Source organism: Lissotriton helveticus, chromosome 9, assembly GCF_964261635.1.
Source record: "Lissotriton helveticus chromosome 9, aLisHel1.1, whole genome shotgun sequence".
In the NCBI taxonomy this organism is placed as follows: Eukaryota; Metazoa; Chordata; class Amphibia; order Caudata; family Salamandridae; genus Lissotriton; species Lissotriton helveticus.
Window position 1 is genome coordinate 495,074,506 of NC_136070.1, and position 24,478 is coordinate 495,098,983.

At 47.5% G+C, this 24,478-nt stretch overlaps 1 protein-coding gene across 2 annotated transcripts in view; it reads right to left on the bottom strand.

Moving 5' to 3' along the window:
• Positions 1–24,478, bottom strand: part of HIF1A (hypoxia inducible factor 1 subunit alpha) — a 273,305-nt gene that overhangs the window by 34,924 nt on the left and 213,903 nt on the right. For both annotated transcript variants that reach the window (XM_078660334.1, XM_078660333.1), the window contains exons 12-13: positions 18,173–18,558; positions 16,230–16,338 (exon numbers count right to left, since the gene is read on the bottom strand). In XM_078660334.1, coding sequence (XP_078516460.1) covers positions 16,230–16,338; positions 18,173–18,558 — 495 coding nt within the window. The remainder of the gene's footprint in view (positions 1–16,229; positions 16,339–18,172; positions 18,559–24,478) is intronic.

A 24,478-nucleotide genomic window follows, 5' to 3' on the forward strand; every position in this document is an offset into this window, starting at 1 on the left:
ACACGGTGCAGGGGCTATGGACGACGCAGCAAAAGAAGATGCACATCAACTACCTAGAAATGATGGCAATCTTCATGGCACTCAAGTCCTTCAAAGTACATCTGTGCATCAAGGTCGTGTTGATCCGGACGGACAACATGACGGCCATGTACTACATCCAAAAGCAGGGAGGTACACACTCTCCACAGTTGTCACATCTGGCTCAGAGCATGTGGAAGTGGGCCATTCAGAGGAACATCTTCCTCATGGCTGAACACCTCCCGGGCAAGGACAATCAGATGGCGGATCTGCTCAGCAGGTACAGCCACCAAATGCATGAGTGGGAGCTACATCCATCAGTACTCCGCCCGTACTTTCAGCAGTGGGGTCATCCAGAGATAGACCTGTTTGCCACAAGGGAAAACGCAAAATGCCAAAGCTTTGCCGCCAGGTTCCCTCACCCACAGTCGCAGGGCAATGCGATATGGATGAACTGGTCAGGCAAATTTGCGTACGCTTTTCACCCAGCACCTCTCATTCCGCTGGTGGCAAGAAAGCTAAAGCAACACTCGATGACGCTCATCCTGGTTGCTCCAACGTGGGCACGCCAACCATGGTACACCACGTTTCTGGAACTCTCCGTGGTACCGCATCAAAGACTGCGACTCACACCCAGGCTCTTGACGCAGAACCATGGCGACATTCAGCATCCAGATCCGCAACAGCTCAATCTGGCGATCTGGCTCCTGAGGTCTTAGAGTTTGGCTACCTTAATTTGCCTCCTGAATGCATGGACATCATCCGGGAGGCAAGAAAGCCCACTACCAGAGCTTGCTATGCGGCAAAATGGAAGCGGTTTGTCATTTACTGTACAGAACACAATATCAACCCGCTAGATGCATCCATTCCTAACATCATCTGCCATTTGTTACATCTTTACAAATGCAATCTAGCATATGCTTCCATTCGGATACACTTATCCGCCATAGCGGCTTATCTTCAAAACAGGCAGCATCTCTCGGTTTTCAGGGTGCCTGCCATAAAAGCCTTCCTGGAAGGGCTGAAAAGGGTCATTCCTCCCAGGACCCCACCAGCTCCTGTGTGGAATCTCAATGTGGTCCTCACCAGGTTGATGGGACCACCTTTTGAGCCTCTACATTCATGTGAGATTCAGTTCTTAACATGGAAAGTGGCTTTTCTCATTGCCATCACGTCTCTAAGACGTGTTAGTGAACTACAGGCGCTCACAATACAAGAGCCATTTATACAAATTCATTCAAACAGGGTGGTGCTCCGCACTAACCCCAAGTTTCTTCCTAAGGTGGTGTCGCAGTTTCATGTCAATCAAACAATTGAACTGCCCGCATTCTTTCCAAACCCAGAAACAGTAGCAGAAAGAATGCTTCATACGCTGGACGTCAAAAGGGCATTAATGTACTATATTGACAGAACACAACATTTTAGAAAGACACAGCAACTCTTTGTTGCCTTCTCAGCCCAGCACAAAGGCAACTCCATTTGCAAAGCAGGAATAGCCAGGTGGATCGTTAAGTGTATTCAGATTTGCTATCAGAAAGCTAAGCGCACTTTAACGATCCCACCCAGGGCACACTCCACACGCAAGTTGGGGGCCTCCATGGCATTCCTGGGTAACATTCCTTTGGAAGACATTTGTAGAGCAGCCACATGGTCTACACCACATACGTTTACCAAACATTACTCTGTAGATGTGCATTCCAAACAGCAGGCAGCTGTAGGACAGGCTGTTCTTAAAACACTTTTTCAGACTTCTGCAGCTGGCACGGGCGGCCGCCGTTAATGGAGGGACTGCTATGTATTCTATGCTATAGAAATGAATTTAGCAGCCCACATGCCTCGAACGAATAGTTTTCTTACCTGTCGGTGTAGTTTTGCAGCTTGAAGATCTTTCTGGATTCACTATGCTGTGCATTATTCCGCGGTCTTGTGGTTGGGTCCGGATTCGTAGTCTTTTTTTCTTTTTTTTTTTTCTTAGCCCAGGTGGGCGTCGGCGTCACACCCCCTTGGGTGTATTTCCGGTGACGTCGGCACACTCTTGGGCGCCATCTTCGGGTTCTTTTTTTCCGTGTTTCTTTCGTTTCCGAAGTAATGGCAATGTTCTATTTAGTTGGTATTTTACCGCTTTGTACTTTAAAAGTCCTTTCTTTAGTTAACCACCTCTTCTCTCTCCAGCCTCATCTTTCTGGCGGAGGTGGGTGGGTTCGCTAGTGAATCCAGAAAGATCTTCAAGCTGCAAAACTACACCGACAGGTAAGAAAACTATTCGTTTTGCAGCGTGAATCTTTCTGGATTCACTATGCTGTGCATAGATTTTGTAGCGGTTTCTCATCTCTGTGGCGGCTGGGTGGAAGATGAGCGTTGGGTGTTGAATATGTGCTGTAGCACCTTCTGTCCAACTTGAGCTTCCTTGTTCATTTGAATATCCACACAGTAGTGCTTCGTGAACGTGTGCACTGAAGCCCATGTTGCCGCCAGGCATATATCCTCTATGGGTGTGTTAGCCAGGAAGGCTATTGTAGCGCCCTTCTTCCTGGTGGAGTGGGCACGTGCCCCCTCTGCCAGTTCTTGTCCTGCACGCTTGTGGCAGAGCTGAATTGTCTGTGCGATCCATCGTGCAATGGTCTTTTTGGTTACAGCTTTCCCCATGAAGCTGTTTGCGAATGACACAAAAAACTGTTTTGTTTTCCTGTGTCCCTTTGTCCTTTCAATGTAGTGCATGACTGCCCTTCTGGCGTCCAGGGTGTGCAGAGCTCGCTCTGCGCTGGTTGTTGGTTTTTGGAAAAAACTCGGTATCTGTATAGACTGGTTCATGTGAAATTTGGATACCACCTTCGGCATGAAGTGTGGGTCAGTCCTCATCACAACCCTATCATTGTGTATTTGTATGTAGGGTTCTTGTAGCGTCAGCGCTTGGAGCTCGCTTACTCTGCGTAAGGACGTTATTGCAACCAGGAAGGCTGTTTTCATAGTCAGCATCTTCAGGGAGGCTTTGTGAAGTGGTTCAAAGGGCTCTTTCATGAGTTCTGTTAGGACTGTGTTCAAGTTCCATGCAGGTGGCGGCACCCGCTTGGGTGGTGCGATCCTTTTTGCTCCTTCTAGGAATCTCTTCACCACCTGTGATGTGAAGAAGCTCCTGCACGTTTCTCCCCTTGTGTAGGCGACTATCGCTGCCAAGTGGACTCTTAAAGAGGATGAGCTAAGGTTCTTCTCCAGCAAGTGCGTCAGGTACCTTAGCACTGTGGAGTCCCTCTTCATTTTATTGTGGAGTCTTTCCTGTCTGCACCATATTGTGAATCTTTTCCATTTCGCAACGTAGCACTTCCGAGTGCTGGGCCTTCGTGCCTCCCGAAGTACCCTCAGGGTGCTTTCTGGTAGTCTCAGATGTGCGAACTCTATGTCCTCAGGAGCCATGCTACTAGGCTCATGCTCTCTGGCTCTGGATGTAGTACCTCTCCGTTCTGCATGGAGAGTAGGTCTTTCCTCCTGCTGAATCTGTGGGGTGCACTCTGTGCCATCTCCATGATCTGTGAGTACCATGTCTGCCTCGCCCACTGTGGTGCGACCAGTATCAGTGTCATGTTGCTCGCTCTGCACTTGTTCAGCACTCTGTGTATCAGTGGTATCGGGGGAAAGGCGTAAGCAAATGTCCTTGACCAATCTATCCATAGGGCATTCCCCAGTGTCCCCTCCTCGGGCTGCCTGGATGCGGAGTTTTGGCATTTTGCATTCTGGCGTGTGGCAAACAGGTCCACCGATGGTGTCCCCCACCTGTCGAACAGGTACCTTGTCTCCTGAGCATTGAGCTCCCACTCGTGGGATGCCGATGTCTGCCTGCTGAGCCAGTCGGCTTGTATGTTGTCCTTCCCTGGTAGGTGTATGGCTAGCAGGTCTATCTTGAGAGGGATGGCCCATCTCCATATCTCCTGCGCCAGCATTGAAAGCGGGGCTGACTGTGTGCCCCCCTGCTTGTTGATGTAGAACATCGCAGTGGTGTTGTCTGTTTGTATTAACACCTTGTGTTTGTACAGTCTTGTTTAAAAGGCTTTCAGTGCAAGGAAGATTGTCTTCAGTTCTAGGTAATTGATGTGTTTTGCCGCATCTGTTGGCGTCAACAGTCCCCTCACCTTGAGCTCCTCCATGTGAGCGCCCCATCCCTTCAGGGATGCGTCTGTGGTGATGGTCACTGTTGGCGTTGGGGGCATTAGAGGCTTTCCCCTTGTTATGTTCTCCATGGTCCACCATGCCATCTCCTTCTGCACTGCGTGATTTACAACCACTAGATCCTCCCAACCGCCTGTAGCTTGTGACCATTGCTCCTGTAGCCATTCTTGAATGGGTCTCATGTGGAGTCGTACATTTGGTACCAGGTGGATGCATGATGCAATCATGCCCATGATCTTGCTCGCAGTCCTCACTGTCCGAGCTTGTCCCTTCCGGTAGAGGCGAGTTTCCTTCACCAGCGCCCTCGCCCTCTTCTCGCTGGGGAACACCTTGCCCTGTAAGGTGTTGATCTGTGCTCCCAGGAAGATCTTCACCTGTTCTGGTTCCATTGATGATTTCTTCCAATGGATGGAGAACCCCAGGTTTATGAGCGTGCTTGTCACTGTATGTGCGTGCAGCTTGCATTTCTGGTATGAGTTTGCTTTCACCAGCCAGTCGTCCCGGTAAGGGTATACGTGTATTCCCTGCCTTCTTAGGTGCGCTGCGACTGCTGCGAGGCACTTTGTGAAAACTCTTGGAGCTGATTTGAGACCGAAGGCCAGTGTGGTGAACTGGTAGTGGCTTTCTCCGACGGTGAACCTGAGCATGTGCTTGTGCTTTCTGTTAATTGGGATGTGCAGGTATGCGTCCTTGAGGTCTATTGTGACCATGAAGTCCCCGGTCTGCAACTGTGGGAGCACCTCTTGCAGGGAGGTCATTTTGAATGTTTGCGTTCTTATGAATTTGTTCATGAACCGTAAGTCTAGAATGGGCCTCATTGTCTCGTCTACCTTTGGTACCAGGAAGTACGTTGAGTATATTCCTGTGTTTCTTTCCTTGAAGGGTACCCGTTCTATGGCCTGTTTCCGCAGGAGTTCCTTCGCCTCCTCCTGAAGACACTGCAGCTGCTTGCCTGCTAGTGGCTTTCTTTTTGGTTTTCTGCTTGTTGGCCTCCCCTCCAACTCTATGCAGTATCCGAATTGGATAATGTTGAGGATCCATTTGTCTGATGTGATTTCTCTCCACTCTCGGAGGTGGAATCTTAATCTTCCTCCCACTGGTGTTCTGTGGTCGTAGGTGTCTGGTTTGTCTTGACCAATCTGTACGTGCTGCCCCCTGGGATCTTCTTTGTGGGCGGGCACACGGAGTTTTTTGAAGTCACTTAGAGGTGGGCTGCTGCCCCCCTCTTCTACTTTGTCCCCGTCCATTTCTCCCTCGAAAGGACTGGCCTCTTTGTTGGTACTGCCAGGACTGCTTCTGCTGACCATGCTGAGCTGGCGGGTCTGACTGGTGCGTTTGCTGGAAAGCCTGGTGTGATGTACCTGGCTGGTTTCCGCCTCTCCCGCCGGGCCTCCGTGACGGGGTGCCCCTCTTGTTCCCTCTGAACTGCAATGCTCCCATGGATCTTGCTGTTTCGTTATCTTTTTTCAGTTGGCTGAGCGTTTCATCAACTGTTGTCCCGAAAAGCGTGCTGCCGTTGAATGGTGTGTTCAGGATGCTGTGTTGCACCTCCGGTTTGAAACCTGAAATCCTGAGCCAGGCGTGCCTCCTTTCCGTGACACCCATCATCATGAGCCTGCTGGCTGTGTCTGCCCCATCCAGGGCCGTCTTAAGGCAAGACTTAGCTGCGTTCTTTCCCTCTTCAACCAGCTTTTCGGCCTTCTGCCTGGCATCCTGGGGCAGGTCCTTCACCAACTGCCCCAGCCCCTCCATGATCTGGTACATGTGCCTGTTTATCAGGGCGTTGGAATTAGCCATACGCCAGTGGGTCGCGGCATTCCGTTCGATCCTTCTGCCCACCAGATCCATCCTTTTGCTCTCCTTATCCGGTGGCGGGCCCGAGGTAGTGGGTACGTTAGCCCTCCTCCTTGCTGTGGCCGTGATAATGGAGTCTGCGGAGACCGTGCCCTGAATGTAGGCCGGGTCCTTTGCGGCATGTTTGTACTTTTTCTCAGTTCTGGGAGTTACTGCTTTGCATGTTGCGGGCTCCCTGAATGCTTCCTTCCCCTGAGCCAAGACGCTTTCGAGCATTGGAAGGAACTGGCTCCTCGTTTGTGTTGGGAGCAATGTTTCTAGAAGGAAGTCTGCTTTCTGCTTCTCTTCGTCGAGCTTGAGCTTGAAAGCTGCTGCGGCAGATTGCATCACCGAGTTGTAGGCCCCGATGTTGTCCGGCGGCGAGGGCCTCGAGGGGTAAGTGTCGACCACCTCCTCCGGGCTGTCGGTGTCGACATCGATGTAATCTACCTCCTGAAGGTCCGAGGGTGCCGACTCTGTGTCTGTCCTGCCATCCTCATCCTCCCCATAGTTGTAACTCTCGTAGGGATTCTCGTACTCCTCCTGGTCGTCGATCACCTAGACGTCCTGGTCTTGTTCCTCGATGGCTTCGGCGATCTCCTCTTCCTCCTCGACCGCCTCCATCACCGGTGGCTTGGTCTTGTGAGGGATCGTGAAGGCTTTCCTCTTTGCGTCGAAATCTTTCTTCCGCTGCATGATGTTCTCCATTTCTGCCTCGAGGCGCCTTCTTTTCTTCTCCATCTCGGCCGCGTGTTCCGCGTCGGATGGGTCGGCCGCTCTCTTCGGCGGATGGCTCGTCGCCGTGCCTCTCGGAGTCGAAGTTTTCGACGTCGAACCGGATTTTGGGTCTCTGGTCGTCGTCGTCAGTTTTGGGTCTTTCTCCCTCGGCGTCGATCGATCCTTTTCGGGGACGATTTTCGACGTTTTCTGCTGATCAGCAGCTCTCGGCGCCGGGGACTCCTTCTCGGAGGATCCGCTGGGCCTGAGAGTAGTCGCGGACGCCGCCTTTTTTGGCGTCGGCGCTTTCGGGGTCTTGCCCTCGATTTTTCTAGACTCAGAGTCTCTCGGGTTCTTGGGGGCCGAAGAGTCTCCTACCTTGTCAGAAGTCTTCGTGTAATCGGTCTCTACGACCGTGTAGCTGTCGTCTTCGGCGGCAGCGTTGTCTTCTTCCTCGGAGGACATCCCCAGCTCGTAGAGTGACGGAGTCGGGGCCTTCCCCTGCAGGGCGGCGTGTGCTACCCTCTGCCTCTCTCTCACACGAAGGGTCTTCGGGGTGAAGGCGGAACAGGCGTTGCAGTCTCCGCTTTCGTGGTCCACCGGTAGGCAAAGGTTGCATACCGGGTGCTGGTCCTTCTGCGCGTACTTGTGGTGGCAGTTACGGCAGATCTTGAACGGCGGGTTGTCCATCATCGAGCGTCCAGGGCCTCTCTGGTCGCGTGTTCGTCGAAGATCTCGATGGAAAACGCCTTATCCTTGCTGGTTTTTCGTCGATGAAGTCCCCTGGAGTCTTCAGATGACTTTTCCTCGTATTTTCTGTATTTTCTTTCTTCTTTCTCCAAAAATGTCTGGAGCCCAAACGGGAACGATCCAGACCCGACCGCGGAAAAAAATAATCTGAAGATGGCGCCCAAGAGTGGGAGCTTCCGCAGGAAGCATGCCGACGTCACCGGAAATACACCCAATGGGGTGTGACGCCGACGCCCACCTGGGCTAAGAAAAAAAAAAAAAAACAAACAAAGAAAAGACTACGAATCCGGACCCAACCACAAGACCGCGGAATAATGCACAGCATAGTGAATCCAGAAAGATTCACGCTGCAAAACTGAATATGCTACTTACCAGTATGCATCTGTTCTTGGCATGTAGGGCTGCTAACATTCATATCGCCCGCCCTCCTCCCCGGCGCCCGTAGCGGCTGTAGACTTTTCTTGCATTCAATCATTAGCATGGACATCGCTTACACTATTACACTCCATCTTTGCCACAATGGCTAAAAACAATCTGGGGATGGAGTCGATGCCCATGCGCACTGTAGTCCAGGGGAGGAGCCACCTATCTCGTGATACTTCGAAGACTCTTCCAGGACAACAACGTGCAATCATCCGGACCCAACACTAGGCTGTGATCTATGCTATAGATATGAATGTTAGCAGCCCTACATGCCAAGAACAGATGCATACTGGTAAGTAGCATATTCATTTCCTCCCGTAGGATTCCATTATATTCTATCTATTGCATACAACTGTCTATCTTTCACATTAGTAAGTGCTACTGTTTCGGATTGACAAATACAAAATAATTTCTTAGACTGTGAAGCATTTCTTCTGTCTTGGAAAACAATTCATACTGCATTTTTTGAAAGCATAGCAACTTTGAAAACTGTTCCTTACCTGCCCATGAGTATTTCTTGGTTATAGGGCATAAAATAACCAAATAATAAATTTTTATACAAAACAATTGGTTTGGTTTCAGTCCGAGTGTGTGCAATCATTTCTTGCCAAGAGTGTACAATAATTGCTTAACACTGCCCTCTGATAAGCCTAACTGCTCAACCACACTACCAAATATCAAGCTTTTAATATGATCTACTTGAGCCTCTGTAAGCCTCTGGGGATTCACTGGACTCTGCACACTATACCCTAATTTGTTATAGTATATACAGGGCCAGCTTCCTACAAGAATATGCTCCAGGAGGAACAAACACAGTGGAGGGAAAACCACTGAAGCGAGAAACTGCGACAAGCAGGAAGCAGCCAATCTAAGACTACTAAGTTTTTGGTATTGTATTGAAAAGGTTTTCACAAAGTAACTGTATGCAGAAGGCAGCTATTTGTTTTCTATATAGCCAAGTAGAATTACTTGCACAGGATTCAACACATGGTCAAAAAGCCCAATTTAAGTCATGCCCATGGTGGAGACCAAGGAGTACAAGTAATTTACTTTACCTTTTCCATCATGAGAATTGTTATTTTTACTTTCACTAAATAAGCATGCCCATTCCCAAACTGAAGAGGCAAGTAAAACAGATGAATGCGTAGAAAATGTAAATATTAAACTTCCATTTGGTGAATACTGTTGAGGGCTCGTTGGTGCATACAGTTTCAATCTCACTCACCTTACTGATATTACAGGAAGTAGGAAAGGGTCTTCCATGAAATATGCTGAATTTCTGACTTGTGTACAGGTTTGAACAGGTGGAGTCTGTCTCGTGTATTTTTTTTATAGAGCTTCCATCAGATTGGACAACACCTTTTTTAACACCCAAGGTCCGGCGTAGGGTGCAGTTCACTTGTATTTCACTAGAAAAGTTTAAAAAAAGATTCCAGGGAAAGACAGTCGAATTATAATTGTAAACATCAAAGAACGAGTGAGCGGACTCCCATAAGGAATGGATTTTGTCACAGGTTGACACATCTGCACAAAATTCACCATATTGGCAAATCTGTTTCAGGATCTCGATTTTAAATTATGTACAGATCAGAGAAGGGGTGTAAATATTATTAGTGATGATGGAAAAGTAACCTATCCAGTTTTAAGTTGCGTAGGAATCTTGGCTCTGGGCTACAGGCAAAAATCATAATACAGAAAAATGTAATATTCATATCTTATAGGATGAGGGAGCATTTTCCCGAAACATCTGCCGTTTCGTGGATATTGGCTATATGCAAATCAGTCTGACCCTGTGCCTCATGGGAACAGTCCAGCCCGAAGTGCCAAGCAATGCCTTCCCTGGACCGGAAACAAGCTTCCGAGGACCGGTTTCTGGCATTACAGCCATCTTCAGCCCGGCTTGCTTGAATCCAGTGGCAAGGGACTCACGTCGGAGCATACCCTGCCACACTTATGGCGGCCAAAGCGGTACAAAAGGGGGTGGTGATGTACGGAGCATCTGAACCAGTCAAACACTCACACCCAGTCAAAAGTTCTGGGTTTGATCTATCACCGTTCTTTAGCCCACTATGCCACCCCAGTTCAGACATGGCTATATGCAAATCAGTCTGACCCTGTGCCTCATGGGAACAGTCCAGCCCGAACTGCCAAGCCATGCCTTCCCTGGACCGGAAACAAGCTTCCGAGGACCGGTTTCTGGCAATACAGCCGTCTTCAGCCCGGCTTGCTTGAATCCAGTGGCAAAGTGAGCAAGGGACTCACGTCTGAGCATACCCTGCCACACTTATGGCGGCCAAAGAGGTACAAAAGGGGGTGGTGATGGACGGAGCATCTGAAACAATCAAACGCTCACACCCAGTCAAAAGTTCTGGGTTTGATCCATCACCGTTCTTTAGCCCACTATGCCCCCCCAGTTCAGACATGGCTATATGCAAATCAGTCTGACCCTGTGCCTCATGGGAACAGTCCAGCCCGAACTGCCAAGCCATGCCTTCCCTGGACCGGAAACAAGCTTCCGAGGACCGGTTTCTGGCAATACAGCCGTCTTCAGCCCGGCTTGCTTGAATCCAGTGGCAAAGTGAGCAAGGGACTCACGTCTGAGCATACCCTGCCACACTTCTGGCGGCCAAAGCGGTACAAAAGGGGGTGGTGATGGACGGAGCATCTGAACCAATCAAACACTCACACCCAGTCAAAAGATCTGGGTTTGATCCATCACCGTTCTTTAGCCCACTATGCCACCCCAGTTCAGACATGGTATTGATATTGATATAATGAATTTTGATTTGTTTTGTTATATTTCAGAACTGTTTGTGGCTCCTGATGAAGGCGTTTTCCTAACGCCGAATCGCGCGTCGTTTGTACCAATTGCCACGGTTTTAATTATATGTTTTAAGTTGAATTTCTGTGTTTTTGTTGTTTAGTACAACACATCTTTTAATTGAATTGTATAACTGCAAGATGTGTCATTAAATTGTATGATTTATGAGTGTAATATGAATATGTATTAAAATACAAAATAAGGTTTTATTAGAGTGTCCTCGCTTGTCTTATCCTACACCCTTTCTTCCCCTGCCCCTTCGTATTACAGCCTTCATCCCTTATTATTGTTATAATTGCCTAGGATTGTTATTTACAAACTGTTTCCTTTCCCGGTCCTAGGAATTAGATTATTTCTGAATCAGGGGGCCCTTGTTACTCTCATATTAATACTCCAGTACACATAACATGATTCCAGTTAATGCATTTTTATTGAAGAGACGAGTTTTTTTATTGTGCTACGATGATTTAAGCTCCTTAACAGATATGTTTCACTAACTTTGTGATGTTTTCCTTTCGAATATTTTGCAGTGGCCATAGTCATGACTTAAAATGTCCCACAGGGCCACGCATAAGCCTGCTCCCTAGTCAGATCGTGAAGACCTAAGAACTTAGAGAAGGCACTCGTCCATAGGAATGGTATTCACCAAAAGCAGATGCCCCACACAAAATGGAATCTATTCACAACAGAAAACAGACCAGGGGAGAAAGCCCGCAATCTTTCCTCCTCGTTGTTTACCCCGTGGCCCAGGCACAGATTTGTTTAATGTAATGTCACATCACGTGGGCCTATCCTAGTTTAACACGGACTGAAGTATGTGGCACTGCGGAAGTGGAAATCCGAGAACCCATGCATTTCCTTGTAGCGCTGCTGAAAGCCCTTTGCAAAGAATGATCACCTGTCTGGTGCTTATTGCTATATTTGGGTGTTACACTGGTACTAATGAGGTGAATCCAAAGCTCAGACAGTGTTGGCATGTTTACAAAATGGCAAAATAATGAAGTAATACGGTCACAAAATGTGCTGCACTGTGCCTTATAATTTGCCTTTTCTTGCCACATAATTTACTCAACTCTGCTGCCTATTTTGCGCTTCCCTGCCACATAATTCCGGTGGCCCCGATTATCACCCTCTCACACAGTAGGAACTTATTCACTTTGGTCTGTTTTTTTGTTTATTCAGGCTGTACTGCAGAAGTGCGTTTACATGCATATTCAATGATTCAGCTGTTGCTATGCAATTAGTCTTTTCAATACTGGCCACAGAGAAAAGCAGTTCATAGCAGACTGCTGCAATAGACTAGAGTGGAATATGTATGTGGTCAAACTGTCCGACTCAGCTCCCTGCAGCAGCGTTAAGCAGCATCTTGCACTTTGACGATGAAAGGGTAAGATGCTGCTTAAGGCTGCTGGAGAGACCTGAGACAGTGACTTGCACTCCTGTTTGATTAATTACATGAACAGCCCCATGGAGTGTACAGATTGCTACTTTTTACCAACTTCCACGTACCTCGCCGGCCATGGTATACATACTGGTAATGCTCCGGAAGTGGAAGCATAGTGTACTATGGTATACACGCGGGTAATGCTCCAGAAGTAAAATCCTAGTGTGCTATGGTATTCATACGGTAAGGCACCGGAAGTGGAAGCGTAGTATCCATGGTATACACATGGGTAATGGTCCGGAAGTAAAAGCCTAGTGTGCCATGGTATACACCGGTAATGCTCCGTAACTGGAAGTGTAATGTGCCATGGTAAACACACCGGTAATGCTCCGGAGGTGGAGCATTTTCAGTAATCGGAAGTGGAAACGTAGTGTGCCATGGTATGCACACTGATAATACTCCAATAGTAGAAGCGTAGTGTGCCATGGTATACACACCGGTAATGCTCAGGAAGTGGAAGCATAGTGTGCTATGGTACACACACGGTTAATGCTCTGGAAGTAAATGCATAGGGTGCCATGGTATACACAGTGGTAATACTCCAGGAAGTGGAAGCGCAGTGTCCATGGTATACACACTGGTAATGCTCCGGAAATGTAAGCATAGTATATGGTATACACACAGGTAATACTCCGGAAGTAAAAGCCTATTGTACCATGATTTACACCAGTAATGCTCCAGAAGTGTACTGATCGTGTCCATGGTATACACACTGGTAATGCTTCAGAAGTAAAAGCCTAGTGTGCCATGGTATACACATTGGTAATGCTCCGGAAGTGGAAGGATAGTGTCCATGGTATACCCACCGGTAATGCTCTGGAAGTGGAAGCGTATTGTGCCGCAGTATACACACCGGTAATGCTCCGTAAATGGAAGAGTCATGTCCATGGTATACACATGGGTAATGCTTCGGCAGTAAAAGCATAGTGTGCCATGGTATACACCGGTAATGCTCCGGAATTGGAAGCATAGTGTCTATGGTATACACATGGGTAATGCTAAGGAAGTGAATGCCTAGTGTGCCATGGTATACACACTGGCAATGCTCCCCAAGTGGAAGCGTAGTGTCCATGGTATACACACCGGTAATGCTCCGGAAGTGGAAGCATAGTGTGCTTTGGTATACACACAGGGAATGCTCCGCAAGTTAATGCCTAGTGAGCCATGGTATACACACCGGTAATGCTCCAGGAGGGAAGTGTAGTGTCCATGGTTTACACATCGGTAATGCTCCAAAAGTAGAAGCGTAGTGTGCCATGGTATACACACCGGTAATGCTCCAGAAGTGGAAGCGTTGTGTGCTATGGTATACACACGGGTAATGCTCCAGAAGTAAAAGCCTAATGTGCCCTGGTATACACAGTGGTAATGTTCCGGAAGTTGAAGCGTCGTGTCCATGGTATACACATGGGTAATGCTCTGGCAGTAAAAGCCTAGTGTGCCATGGTATACGCACCGGTAATACTCCGAAGTAAAAGCCCATTGTACCATGGTATACACCGGTAATGCTACGGAATTGGAAGCATAGTGTCCATGGTATACACACCGGTAATGCTCCGGAACTGGAAGCGTATTGTGCCATGGTAAACACATCGGTAATGCTCCGGAAGTGTAAGCGTAATGCGCCATGGTAAACACACCGGTAATACTATGGAAGTAAAAGCCTAGTGTACCATGGTATACACCGGTAATGCTCCGGAATAGGAAGCCTAGTGTGCCATGGTAAACACACCGGTAATACTCTGGAAGTAAAAGCCTAGTGTGCCATGGTATAAACCGGTGATGCTCCGGAAGTGGAAGCGTAGTGTGCCATGGTATACACACCGGTAATGCTCTAGAAGTGGAAGTGTAGTGTGCCATGGTATACACACGGGTAGTACTCTGGAATTAAAAGTCTAGTGTACATGGTATACACTGGTAATGCTGCTGAATTTGAAGCATAGTGTCCATGGTATACACACCAATAATGCTTCGGAAGTGGAAGCGTGGTATGCCATGGTATACACACAGGTACTGCTCCAGAACTGGAAGCGTGGTGTGCCATGGTAAACACACCGGTAATGTTCAGGAAGTGGAGCATTCCAGTAATCGGAAGTGGAAGCGTAGTGTGCTATGGTATGCACACCAGTAATGCTTCAACAGCATAGTGTGCCATGGTAAACACACAGGTAATGCTCCAGAAGTGGAAACGCAATGTGCCATGATAAACACAACGGTAATGCTCCAAAAATGGAAATGTAGTGTGCCATGGTAAACACACCGGTAATGTTGTGGAAGTGGAAGCGAAATGCCCATTGTATACACACCGGTAATGCTCCAAAAGTAGAGGCGTAGGGTGCCATGATATACACACCGGTAATGCCCCGGAATTGGAAGCATAGTGTCCATGGTATACACACCGGTATTGATCCGGAAATGCGGTGGTCTGCTAATCTGACAGGACTATGCCTGCCTTACAGGCGTGCACTGCCTTTTTAGAGACGAAGACTTTTAATTAAATACCGTGCTTGCGATCAAATAAACCAATGGGAGATAGCGTGACAAATTAAAAAGTGCAAGAAACAAATAAAGAAGTGAACATGAAAAAGAACCACAGACAAGTGTGGAAGACACGCACACGCGGCCATGAAAGTGAAAGCAACCGTGCTATGTTTAATTTGTAACATGATCCACTACAAGGGAGGAATGCAGCTGGCAGCCTGCACGCCGCTGCTCGCTCCACACAGCTGGCGCCGTGGGGGTGAACATTTAGTGAAAAGGTGGGACAAGCACCCGCCTTTGGCCAATTGCGTGCTTTCACTTTTGAAAGCCACACGCAAAGGCCAATAGAATGTGTGGAAGTTGAAAAACCACAACAAAAAGTTTCGGGGAAGTCTGGAGTGATTCCAAGAGGCCTCCTCATAGAGCAGCGCACGCACTAGGCTCGACCTAAAAAATAAACTAATATTTTCACAGTGACGGCATAGGATAACATTTGCTGGATTCATCCTTGACCAGTGGGACAGTCCTTATGATTCTAGACCAGTGACAACTCAGCATAAGAACCCAGCTGTAACGTCTTTACTTCAGCTGCAAAGGTTGGAACTAAGTTGGAGTTTTTCAGTTGCATCGTTTCGAGGGTCCCACAGTGATCATCAATTGCTATTCAGTAATATGCATTTGCGAACAGATGTACAAAACAAGTAAAATAATCAGTCTGGAAATGTGTTAAAAATGCGGCTTTATGGTGAACACCTCACGGAGACAACTGTTTCTGTCTGCCAGTAGTGAATATTATATATACATATATATACACGAGCACGTAGCATTACAATGGTTGAAACGTGATCAAGCCGAAAGGTGAAACGCGTTGTTTCCTGCCAATAAACCACTTTGTGCACTAGCAACTGGAAGTGTCCGAGTACGTCTGTGAAACTAACGGAGTGCGGTTGGATAATTTTTGGGCTACCTGTGGCACCACCTCGGACCACCCACGAGCTGGCTAGGCGAAATCCTGATTACCGGAGTTGATGTAATGAAATGAAATATAATATATATTCCACACTTCTTCACTCGAAAGGAAAGAATTTGGGCGCACACCTTCTGGGTTCCACAATTTGGTTTATTTCAATCCTGTTAGCATGATGAGCAAAAATATATATATATATAAAAATCTCCTCACAACTCACCATTGATCCTGTAAAGCTGAACTGCTTTTACATCTGATGTTCATCAAGGCATGGGTTTTGTACAGAGAGTGGCCTAGTTTGCAAACTGTTCTGGAACTCTAGGGTACTATCAGAGTCTGAGATGTCTAGAAGGCACTCGCTGTGCAGTGGGCTCACACTGCTGGGTAAGAACACTCGCTCTTCACCAGTAAGTGACACACATGTGGAGCACTTTCATACACCAGAGAAATCATACTTTGAATGGGGATTCAGGGTTTGACAACAGACTGTAAAAGCCACTCACTTAAACACATTTATCTGTGTAGTGTTGATAGCAAATTCTAAATCTCATCCACATTAAATTGCTTACTTATATTCCTGTACTGTCTGCCAGCATTCATATACAGATACTTACAATTCCGACTGCTTGAAATAAGGACCCATCATGTTCCATCTTTCTCTTTCGCTGAGCGTTTTGCAATGCTATGATCTTTGGGCCCAAGTCGCTCTCCAAAGCTGTATTCCTATAATAAATAATATATTTTTACATCAGCCTGAGACTGTAGTACTAAGCTCTAAATAATCCTTGCTATAGTAAAAGATGTTTATTTAACAATAGGCTTTTCATTTGCGTTTTGGTTTCCACTTCTATGACCTTTTAAATATTCAGTTGTTGTCAGTCAAACGCAAAGAATATTGTAACCTTTGCTCTTGCTGTGAAGCAGGTTCTTCTAGCTCTGTCTGACATTCTAGCTATATAGGTCTCTTACATCATGAGCTCCTTCACTCGTTTCTGGGCTTGTTGTCATACAATCACCTTGTCCTGGGTCTACAACAAAGCCACCTAAACCATATAACTGTCACATTTTTGATTGCACAACTTACATGGCTACCAAAGTTCGACAATACTGTTTTTTTAATCTTATAAATATAAACATCCCCTTGATTCTCTGAAAACTCATTACCAAAAAGCTCAAGAACACTTGTTAGTCTGCACCTGGAAGATGTCCAGGACGGAGAGATAAACAGGCTGATGGCAGGTATACCAACAATGGAATGTACGACGATGGAGGCGGTCTATCGTTCTCAGCTTTTGTTTTTTATTGATCAGTTAAGCACCACAGGCCTATAAGTGGTGGGCTTAACCAGAAAGAGGCAAGATGTTTTCCCCGTTAAATATAGTGTTATGATACCTTAGCGTTTTAAGAAAATTCAACTGACATGTCAGAATGCAGATTACGTGTGAATAGGTTGCTACTGAGGTGTCAGTTTCTGAAGTTTGTAGTACTATAAAATTATAAAAGACCGCTAATCATAGAATAAAGATATGAAAATCTTTTAAAAGGAAAGAATTAAAGTCGAACATTCATACTATGTATGTAATGACTTGATATTCTCCGATTATCAGAACAAGTTGGATACAGATATGCTGTTAAAGTTTATTCCAGTGATGGTCCGTTGAGATCTAAATGAAAAAATATTATTTTGATATGCCCTAATAAATTCCATTTGTTTTCTTATTCATCCACACATTTCAAAGATCATGGTTTCTGAAAGAGAAGTATAGTGCCGGTGCAGCACTGAAGCTCTCACATTGCTTCCCGAAGGAATGTATGTGGAAGCAGTTCACCAACTTCACAGGACATCTGTCACATTTTGGGCACCTCAAAAGATATCAATAATCACCTGACAAATGGAATGACAAGATGGGTTCTGCCTAGCTTTTTTCTTTACGGACGAGGAGCTACAATTAAATTCCAATGATGGAGGTAAATGAACACTCAAATACTCATAAAGAACTAATTTAATTCGAGAGTATGCTTGAGACTATTGCTTGAACAGCCTTTACGACCAGTAGTAGTTCATTAAAAATGGTCTATTTTAAAATAAAGCGATGCATTTGTTCACTGTGTGACAGAATGTCTAATAAAGCACTGTTAATATGCGGATCATGTACCCCTTAAATTATGCCACCATCCAGAAAACATTAATACAGTTTAACTTCGAAAAATCAATTCAGAAGGAACCTCCCTGTGTAGACATTTAATGTATCCTCATTGTAAGCTGGTCTGTGTCCGTTTTTACTGCCCATGTTTTAAGAAGTAGACAAGGGCTAAAGGTAGTGCTATGTAAGTGTATAAAATAAACATCCTAACAATGCATTAGTGCTCAATCAGTAGCAGGGAAGAATAATATTGAAAAAAAACTGGAAGTGGTGTGGCTCAGACAAAATTGGTGAATCTACAGTAACCTTACGGAGTGAGACGCTTTTGTTTACAATGAAACATGCAGTAACCGAAAGCTAGAAAAAACAATATTTGCAATTAATAGGATTTGGTGTCAATGAAAAATACACACCCTTTATTTAAAATGATAGACGATAGCAAGTTCGGAGTTCCAGGGCGGGACTCTGCCTTCTCAGATATTCCTTTTGCAGTTCTAACAGGAGAAGATGTTTGACTTCTGATAGAGGGAGAGGCTGAGGCCTGGCTTTCTTCTTTTGGAGCACTGCGAGGTGACCACGAATCAAGGATTTTCTTAATATTATCCATATTTTCTATTTCAGCTGGTTTAAATTCATCAGTAGCAGTTTCAGACGTCTGGGGCAGCTGGAATATTGGAGTCACGCTTGGTGGATTAGAAGGATCATTCTCCAAAGGTGAAAGCTGATCGAAGGAATGCAACTGAAAATCATCGTCCATTGGGATGTATGGAGCCAACATCTCCAAATCTAAGTCAGTTTCCTAAATACAAAATGAAACCGATACATTAACATTAGTAAGTAACTTCAAACGCCATGCTTGAATTAAAGCATAATTACTCAAATCTCAGATTTAGTTTGTTTTAGGCTTTGGAATCACAAACCACAAAAATAAATCTTATATAAGCGATACAACAAAATAAAAATAACAAATATCAATCAATCAATAATTCTTATTTGATTCAGACCTCGACTGAGGGCAACAAATACAATTACATTAATATATAGAACATATTAGATTATATTTAAAACACGACTTTAAAAACTCTTTATAAATTTACGCAGGTTAAAGCAGTTTGAGGTCCACAAGGACAAAATACATAAGTTAAAACTGTTAAGATTTGTGCACTTAAAAAAAAATGGTGTTAAAAAACTCTTTAAAAACTTAAACAAGTTCTAGCAAACTAATTTCCTTAGGGGGAGACTTACACACCGTAATTAGATCTTGAACTAAAATAGCATTGTATCTTAAGCGGATTGGCTTTTTAAATCGTTGCCGAGCCTCTACCAAAATCAGGTTAGGACAGATTAGTGATACATGTAAAAGATCTTGTGATCCACCATTGCACAAGTCACATTTACCTGAGGAATTTTCTGGGGAGAACCATCTGCCGGAATGCACGTTTAGAAAGGAGAATTCCTAATTGCAGAAGGATACAGCGCCTTACTCTGTCCTCTAACTGGAACTGTAGATAGTGCTCGGGGGTTTTGTATACTGTTTTCTGCAAATTTTTTATTATACTTAAATTGGATACAATATTCTTTATCTAATTCATACCTTATTCTCAGCATCCTAATTTTTAAAAAGAGATTCAGATGCGCTGGGGACCAGGCCTGCCAAAGTGCTACAATGCATTGAGACACCTCAAGGGCTATTATAAAGTTCCTATTGAAGGTGTGCCGAGCCAATTCATCTCTAAAAGTCTCCAGTTTTAATATATATCTTAGTGAGCCCGGGACTCCGTGTAAGAGAATAAAGGCCCGCCTGATGATATTGGAGACGGCTTTAGCAAAAGTGCTCCTTAGAGAGCTCGAGGTGCAAGGCTTGTACAGGGACTGAATGGGATACTTCTAACAGTTTCCATAAATGCCAGGTTTTCATTTGTGTATATTCCAAGGCATAAGATAAAATGGGTGGGATTTTCATGCTGTAGACCTCCAGCAGGGATTTAAAATGTTTATTGCCCGTTGAGCAATAACATCTCTGTAATGCCCAGACATGGGAGTATGGCTGTCACCCAAGATCAGCGGTTCCCAAACTGTGCGCCGTGGCACCCCGGTGCGCCGTAATGTTGTGCCTGGAGCGCCGCGCACAGTCTAGGGTGACCAACCGTCCGTAAATTTCACGGACCGCCCGTACGCCTTTTGTCTGTAATTTTGGCCATCACAGGGAGCAGCGCTGCTCCCCAGTGAGAGGCCTCACCCCCGCTGATGGAGCCGCCTCACACTCATCCTAGAGCACAAGAGCAGCCCCACCCGCCCATTATCATTCTGTTTGGGGCTTATTGCCACACACAGAATGACAATGGGGCAGTCTGGGGTGTTAAAGCATGTGGTGGCCTCCTCCAGCCTCAGTGTACAGCAGGGCATTCTGTTAGATAAAAAGTAAAACGCCCAAGCTGCAACATTAGAGAACACTTCATTTAAAGAAGCCTGTAAAACAAGTTAAAAAGAACGGGTTATCGTTCTTTTTCTGTCTCGTCATTTTAGAACTGATGTATTTTCAATATTATATTCAACAAAGCCATGGTCGCCACTTTTTTATTTTAAGGAACTAGCAACCATTGACAAAGCCAATAGTCCTGGCTTGTTGTTGGTGTAATGATACTTGCTGTATTATATATCTGGATGCAATGACAGAAATAACATAATTTAGGTAGACTGGGCACAAGCTCAATTGAATCAAAAGGTTGGGATTTGTTGTGTGCCACGGAGGTATCACCTGGTCGGACAGTAGGTGTGATGCACAAATAACAAAAAAAGCGTCCCCTGGATATAGGGAACGACCCTCTGGGCACAACTTAAAGGATCAGCAGATCTAATTTTTCAACATAAACTTTAGAACTTAAATTTTCAAACTGAAATCACGAGGTTCATCGAGTTGAATTTTAATACATCTTTAGCATGTATCTTAATGTTTAATCTCACATCCAAGAAATTTCTGCATTCATAAGTGTTTTACATCCATAGAAACACTTGAAGCGGCATATTCCCAATGCATTTCGTGCCCATAACAGGCACTTCGTCAGGGGAATCTGTTAACAAACAATGAGTCACAATGAGGGTCCATAAAATCTCCTAGCTATTACTCAACGTTAATGTCTTTAATAAACAGTGCCATATCATTATCATCATAAGGAAACGCTCCTTCATAGCAATAATCGTGAAAATAATAGTGGAACCGTACGTGAAAAACACCACGTGTAACTCTTCATTAAAAGTATCGAAATAGGGGGGGGCGTGGCCAGCAACATGGCCGACTAGACGTGCCTTGCCGGAGCTCCGGCCGAGCAGCACGATTATCCGACGATACAGATCACCCATGGGCCCTAACACATGCCACAACGGAGAAACGACGTCCTGTTACCCGGAGGAATCCCCCCAGCGATAGTGCGGAGCTGCCTTCACCGAGTAACGGACATTGCAGTCCCAGAAGCTCCCCGGCGGCCATGCTGAAGACCGCGGCGCGCGGTGAAACACGGCGCCCCTAGTGCCTCACCTTCCACTCCTACCACACAGTGCCCGGCTACTGGGGGCGCCGAGACCCCCCCGCCCCCCCCCTGGCGGCCAAGCGGGACCGGGATTCTGCCGCTGGAGAGCGGAGGGCAATCCGAGGCTGACACTGCCGACCGGCCACCTACACCAAGATGGCGGCCGGCGGAGTGTGAGGCGGACGAGGCAGACGGGTAGCCCCCACCGCGACCATCCCCAAGTGGCGGACGAACAGGGAGACACAGACGGACCGCAACGGAGGTGAGCCCGAGGCACAGGAGCCGGGAGCCGACCACGCAGGAGCCGGGAGTCTGCCTCTGACTTGCACTCGGTCCCCGCCTTTACCAACATGGCGGCCGAGCTGCTTTGTCACCCAGCTTGACAGCCACTATCGAGGGTGTGTGCCTGAGGGGCGAGTGCCACGAGGGGTGAGGAGACCGAGATCCCCCCGGTGAGGAGGCAATTTGATGGGGCCCGTGGAGAGGTCTTGACCACCCGACCCTAACTTACGCATGACGACCACCAGATCACGGTGAGCAGCCAGGGGACCCTCAGGACTGAGGCGAGAGAGGTGCCAGGGGACCCGCGGGCGAGTCTCTGCAACCGGGGCCGCCCGGAGTGACTTTACTGCCACCCGCTGCCCGGGGCTGGGCACATCTGCGCCGCAGGGCCTGGAGAGGCGCGATATCAGCATGGGGAAAGGTGACCGGACTCCCGGGGCCTCGAAGCGGGGCCCCATGGACGACTTCACTGCAACGCGGTCCGGGGCGGCACAGCAGTCTCAGCAGAACGGCGCGCGCAACGACACGGCCATGCTACTGGAGGCCATTCAAGCGTCCAGGACCGATATACAGGCGTCTCGGACGGCCCTGGAAACGAAGATTGGAGAGGTGAGGTCCGAAGTGACGCTGCTACGGCAGGACTTCCGCAACTTAACCGAGAGGGTTACGGTGACCGAATCTCGCTTGACTGACAATGAGGAGGCGATTACAACACTCAAGAAGGACATGGCGGAACTGCAGGCCTCTCATCGCCAACTGCTGTGGAAGGTGGATGATGCCGAAAATAGGTCCAGACGCAATAACCTTCGCTTTGTGGGCTTTAGAGAAGGGATTGAGGATGGGAACATGTCCGCCTTTCTCCTAAACTGGCTGAAAACTACCTTCCCAACGGCACGATTCTCCCAGTGCTTCGTCATCGAAAGGGCGCACAGGGCGCTCCTCGCCAAACCCCCGGAGGGAGCGCGGCCGAGACCTGTCATAGCGCGCTTCTTGAACTACGCGGACAGAGACCTGATCCTGCGTGAGGCCAGGAAGCTGGGGGAAATCCGTCTGGAGAATGCCTCCATCATGATTTTTCCAGATTACAGTCAGGAGGTCTCGAAGCAGCGTCGCTCGTTCGACTCAGTCAAGGCAAAGCTGAGGTCTTTGAACATTTCTTACATGCTCCTCTTCCCTGCCAAACTCAGGGTAATCTATAAAGACAAATCCATCTTCTTTGCCCACCCGGAAGATGTGTGGCAATGGCTCGAAGAGAGGCCCATTCTGAATAGTAGAGAGGCGGCAGGCCGAGCTGCCCTGGACAAGACGATACGAGAGGGGCCGCTCTGGGAGATGCCGAAACCACAGCGAAGGGGTGCGCGGAGGGTGCAGAAGAAAGCCCCGGCGACGCCGTACCGCACGCGAGACAAGGAGGGTGAGAGAGGGAACAGGTCGGCGTCCCCGAGTAATGACTTGGTGGCGGGCTCGAGATTCAGCTGCCTGAGGAATAGAACCCGATCCGAAGGCGATGAGGTGGAGGACTCGGAAGCCCACATGTCTGGAGGAGAAGGAGACATACCAATGGACAACTCGGAACATCCGCTGGTCACGGTGATCCAGCAATTGGAACAAGAGTCTTCAGGCCAAGAGATGATTACGGACACTCAGGACTCGCATTCGTGAACATGGCTGAATGGGGATCGGAGAGGATGACGTCTCGGCGAAACGGAGCAAGCAAGTTGACACGCACCCCCCTACTGTTCTTTAAGTTCTCAGTGTTGGTTCTTGTTTAGCGTAGGGAGGGATGTGCGGGAGGGCGACAGACCTTCTCCCTTGGATGGTTCAGGCCCGGATAGGGATGCAACTGGAAGGGGAGGGAGGTGGGGAGGGGGGGGCGGAGGGGAGTTGGTTCTTATATTGCCCCCGGTTGGGGTCTACAAAGGTTATGGGGGGGAGGGGGGAGCCCGTTCAGGAACAGCAGAGACATGCCAGCCCACAGTTGGTGACATCCCTAAGTCACGGTCCCACCCAGGGAAAGTTCAGAGCAACACAATGGCAAGTACACTAGACGCTACACCCACGGGTGACACAGGATTCACGGTGCTAAGCTGGAATGTGAATGGCCTGGGGTCGAAAATTAAAAGAGGTTTGGTTAGTGCGTACCTCAAACGACTGACACCAGACGTCGTCCTCCTCCAGGAAACGCACCTTAGGGGGAACCAGTGCGCATTTATTGCGCGAGGAAGATATACTGTCCTGGCACATGCAGGATACACGGCAGACTCCAGGGGGGTGGCGATCCTTATAAAAAAGTCGGCGCCATTCACGATTACACGCACTTGGTTAGACCCACAGGGCACATATGCGGGAGTCCAGGGGTTGTGGAGAAGACGTAGGTTCACGATAATATCAGTGTACGCCCCACCCAAGTTGCAGGCTCTCACACTGAAGGCGGTTGCTACTATCCTACTAGATACGGCTGACACAACTCAAGTAGTGGGGGGGGACTTTAATGATGTCATGTGCACTACACAAGATAGATCGGGGACTTCACGCTCACTGGGGTCCACAACTGCCCTAGCCCGGCAAATGAATACCTTCGGCCTCACCGACATATGGCGTTGGCTCCATCCAACACAGGTAGCCTATTCCTTTTACTCCGGGGCACACAAGGTCTTCTCCAGGTTGGATTATATTTTTATGTCCAGGCAGGATATCGCGGTCGGAGACCTAGCAGAATACAAGGCGCGGGGGATCTCCGACCACTCCCCCCTATTAGTGCAGGTGGGACGAGGCAGAGGGGAGAGGCAGTCACAATGGCGATTAGCGGCATGGGACATCCAAACTCCGGCAATACTTAAGGGCGTGCGTGCGGACATACGGGTGTACATGGCCGAAAATGAGGGTTCGGTGGCCTCTGGTGTTACCCTA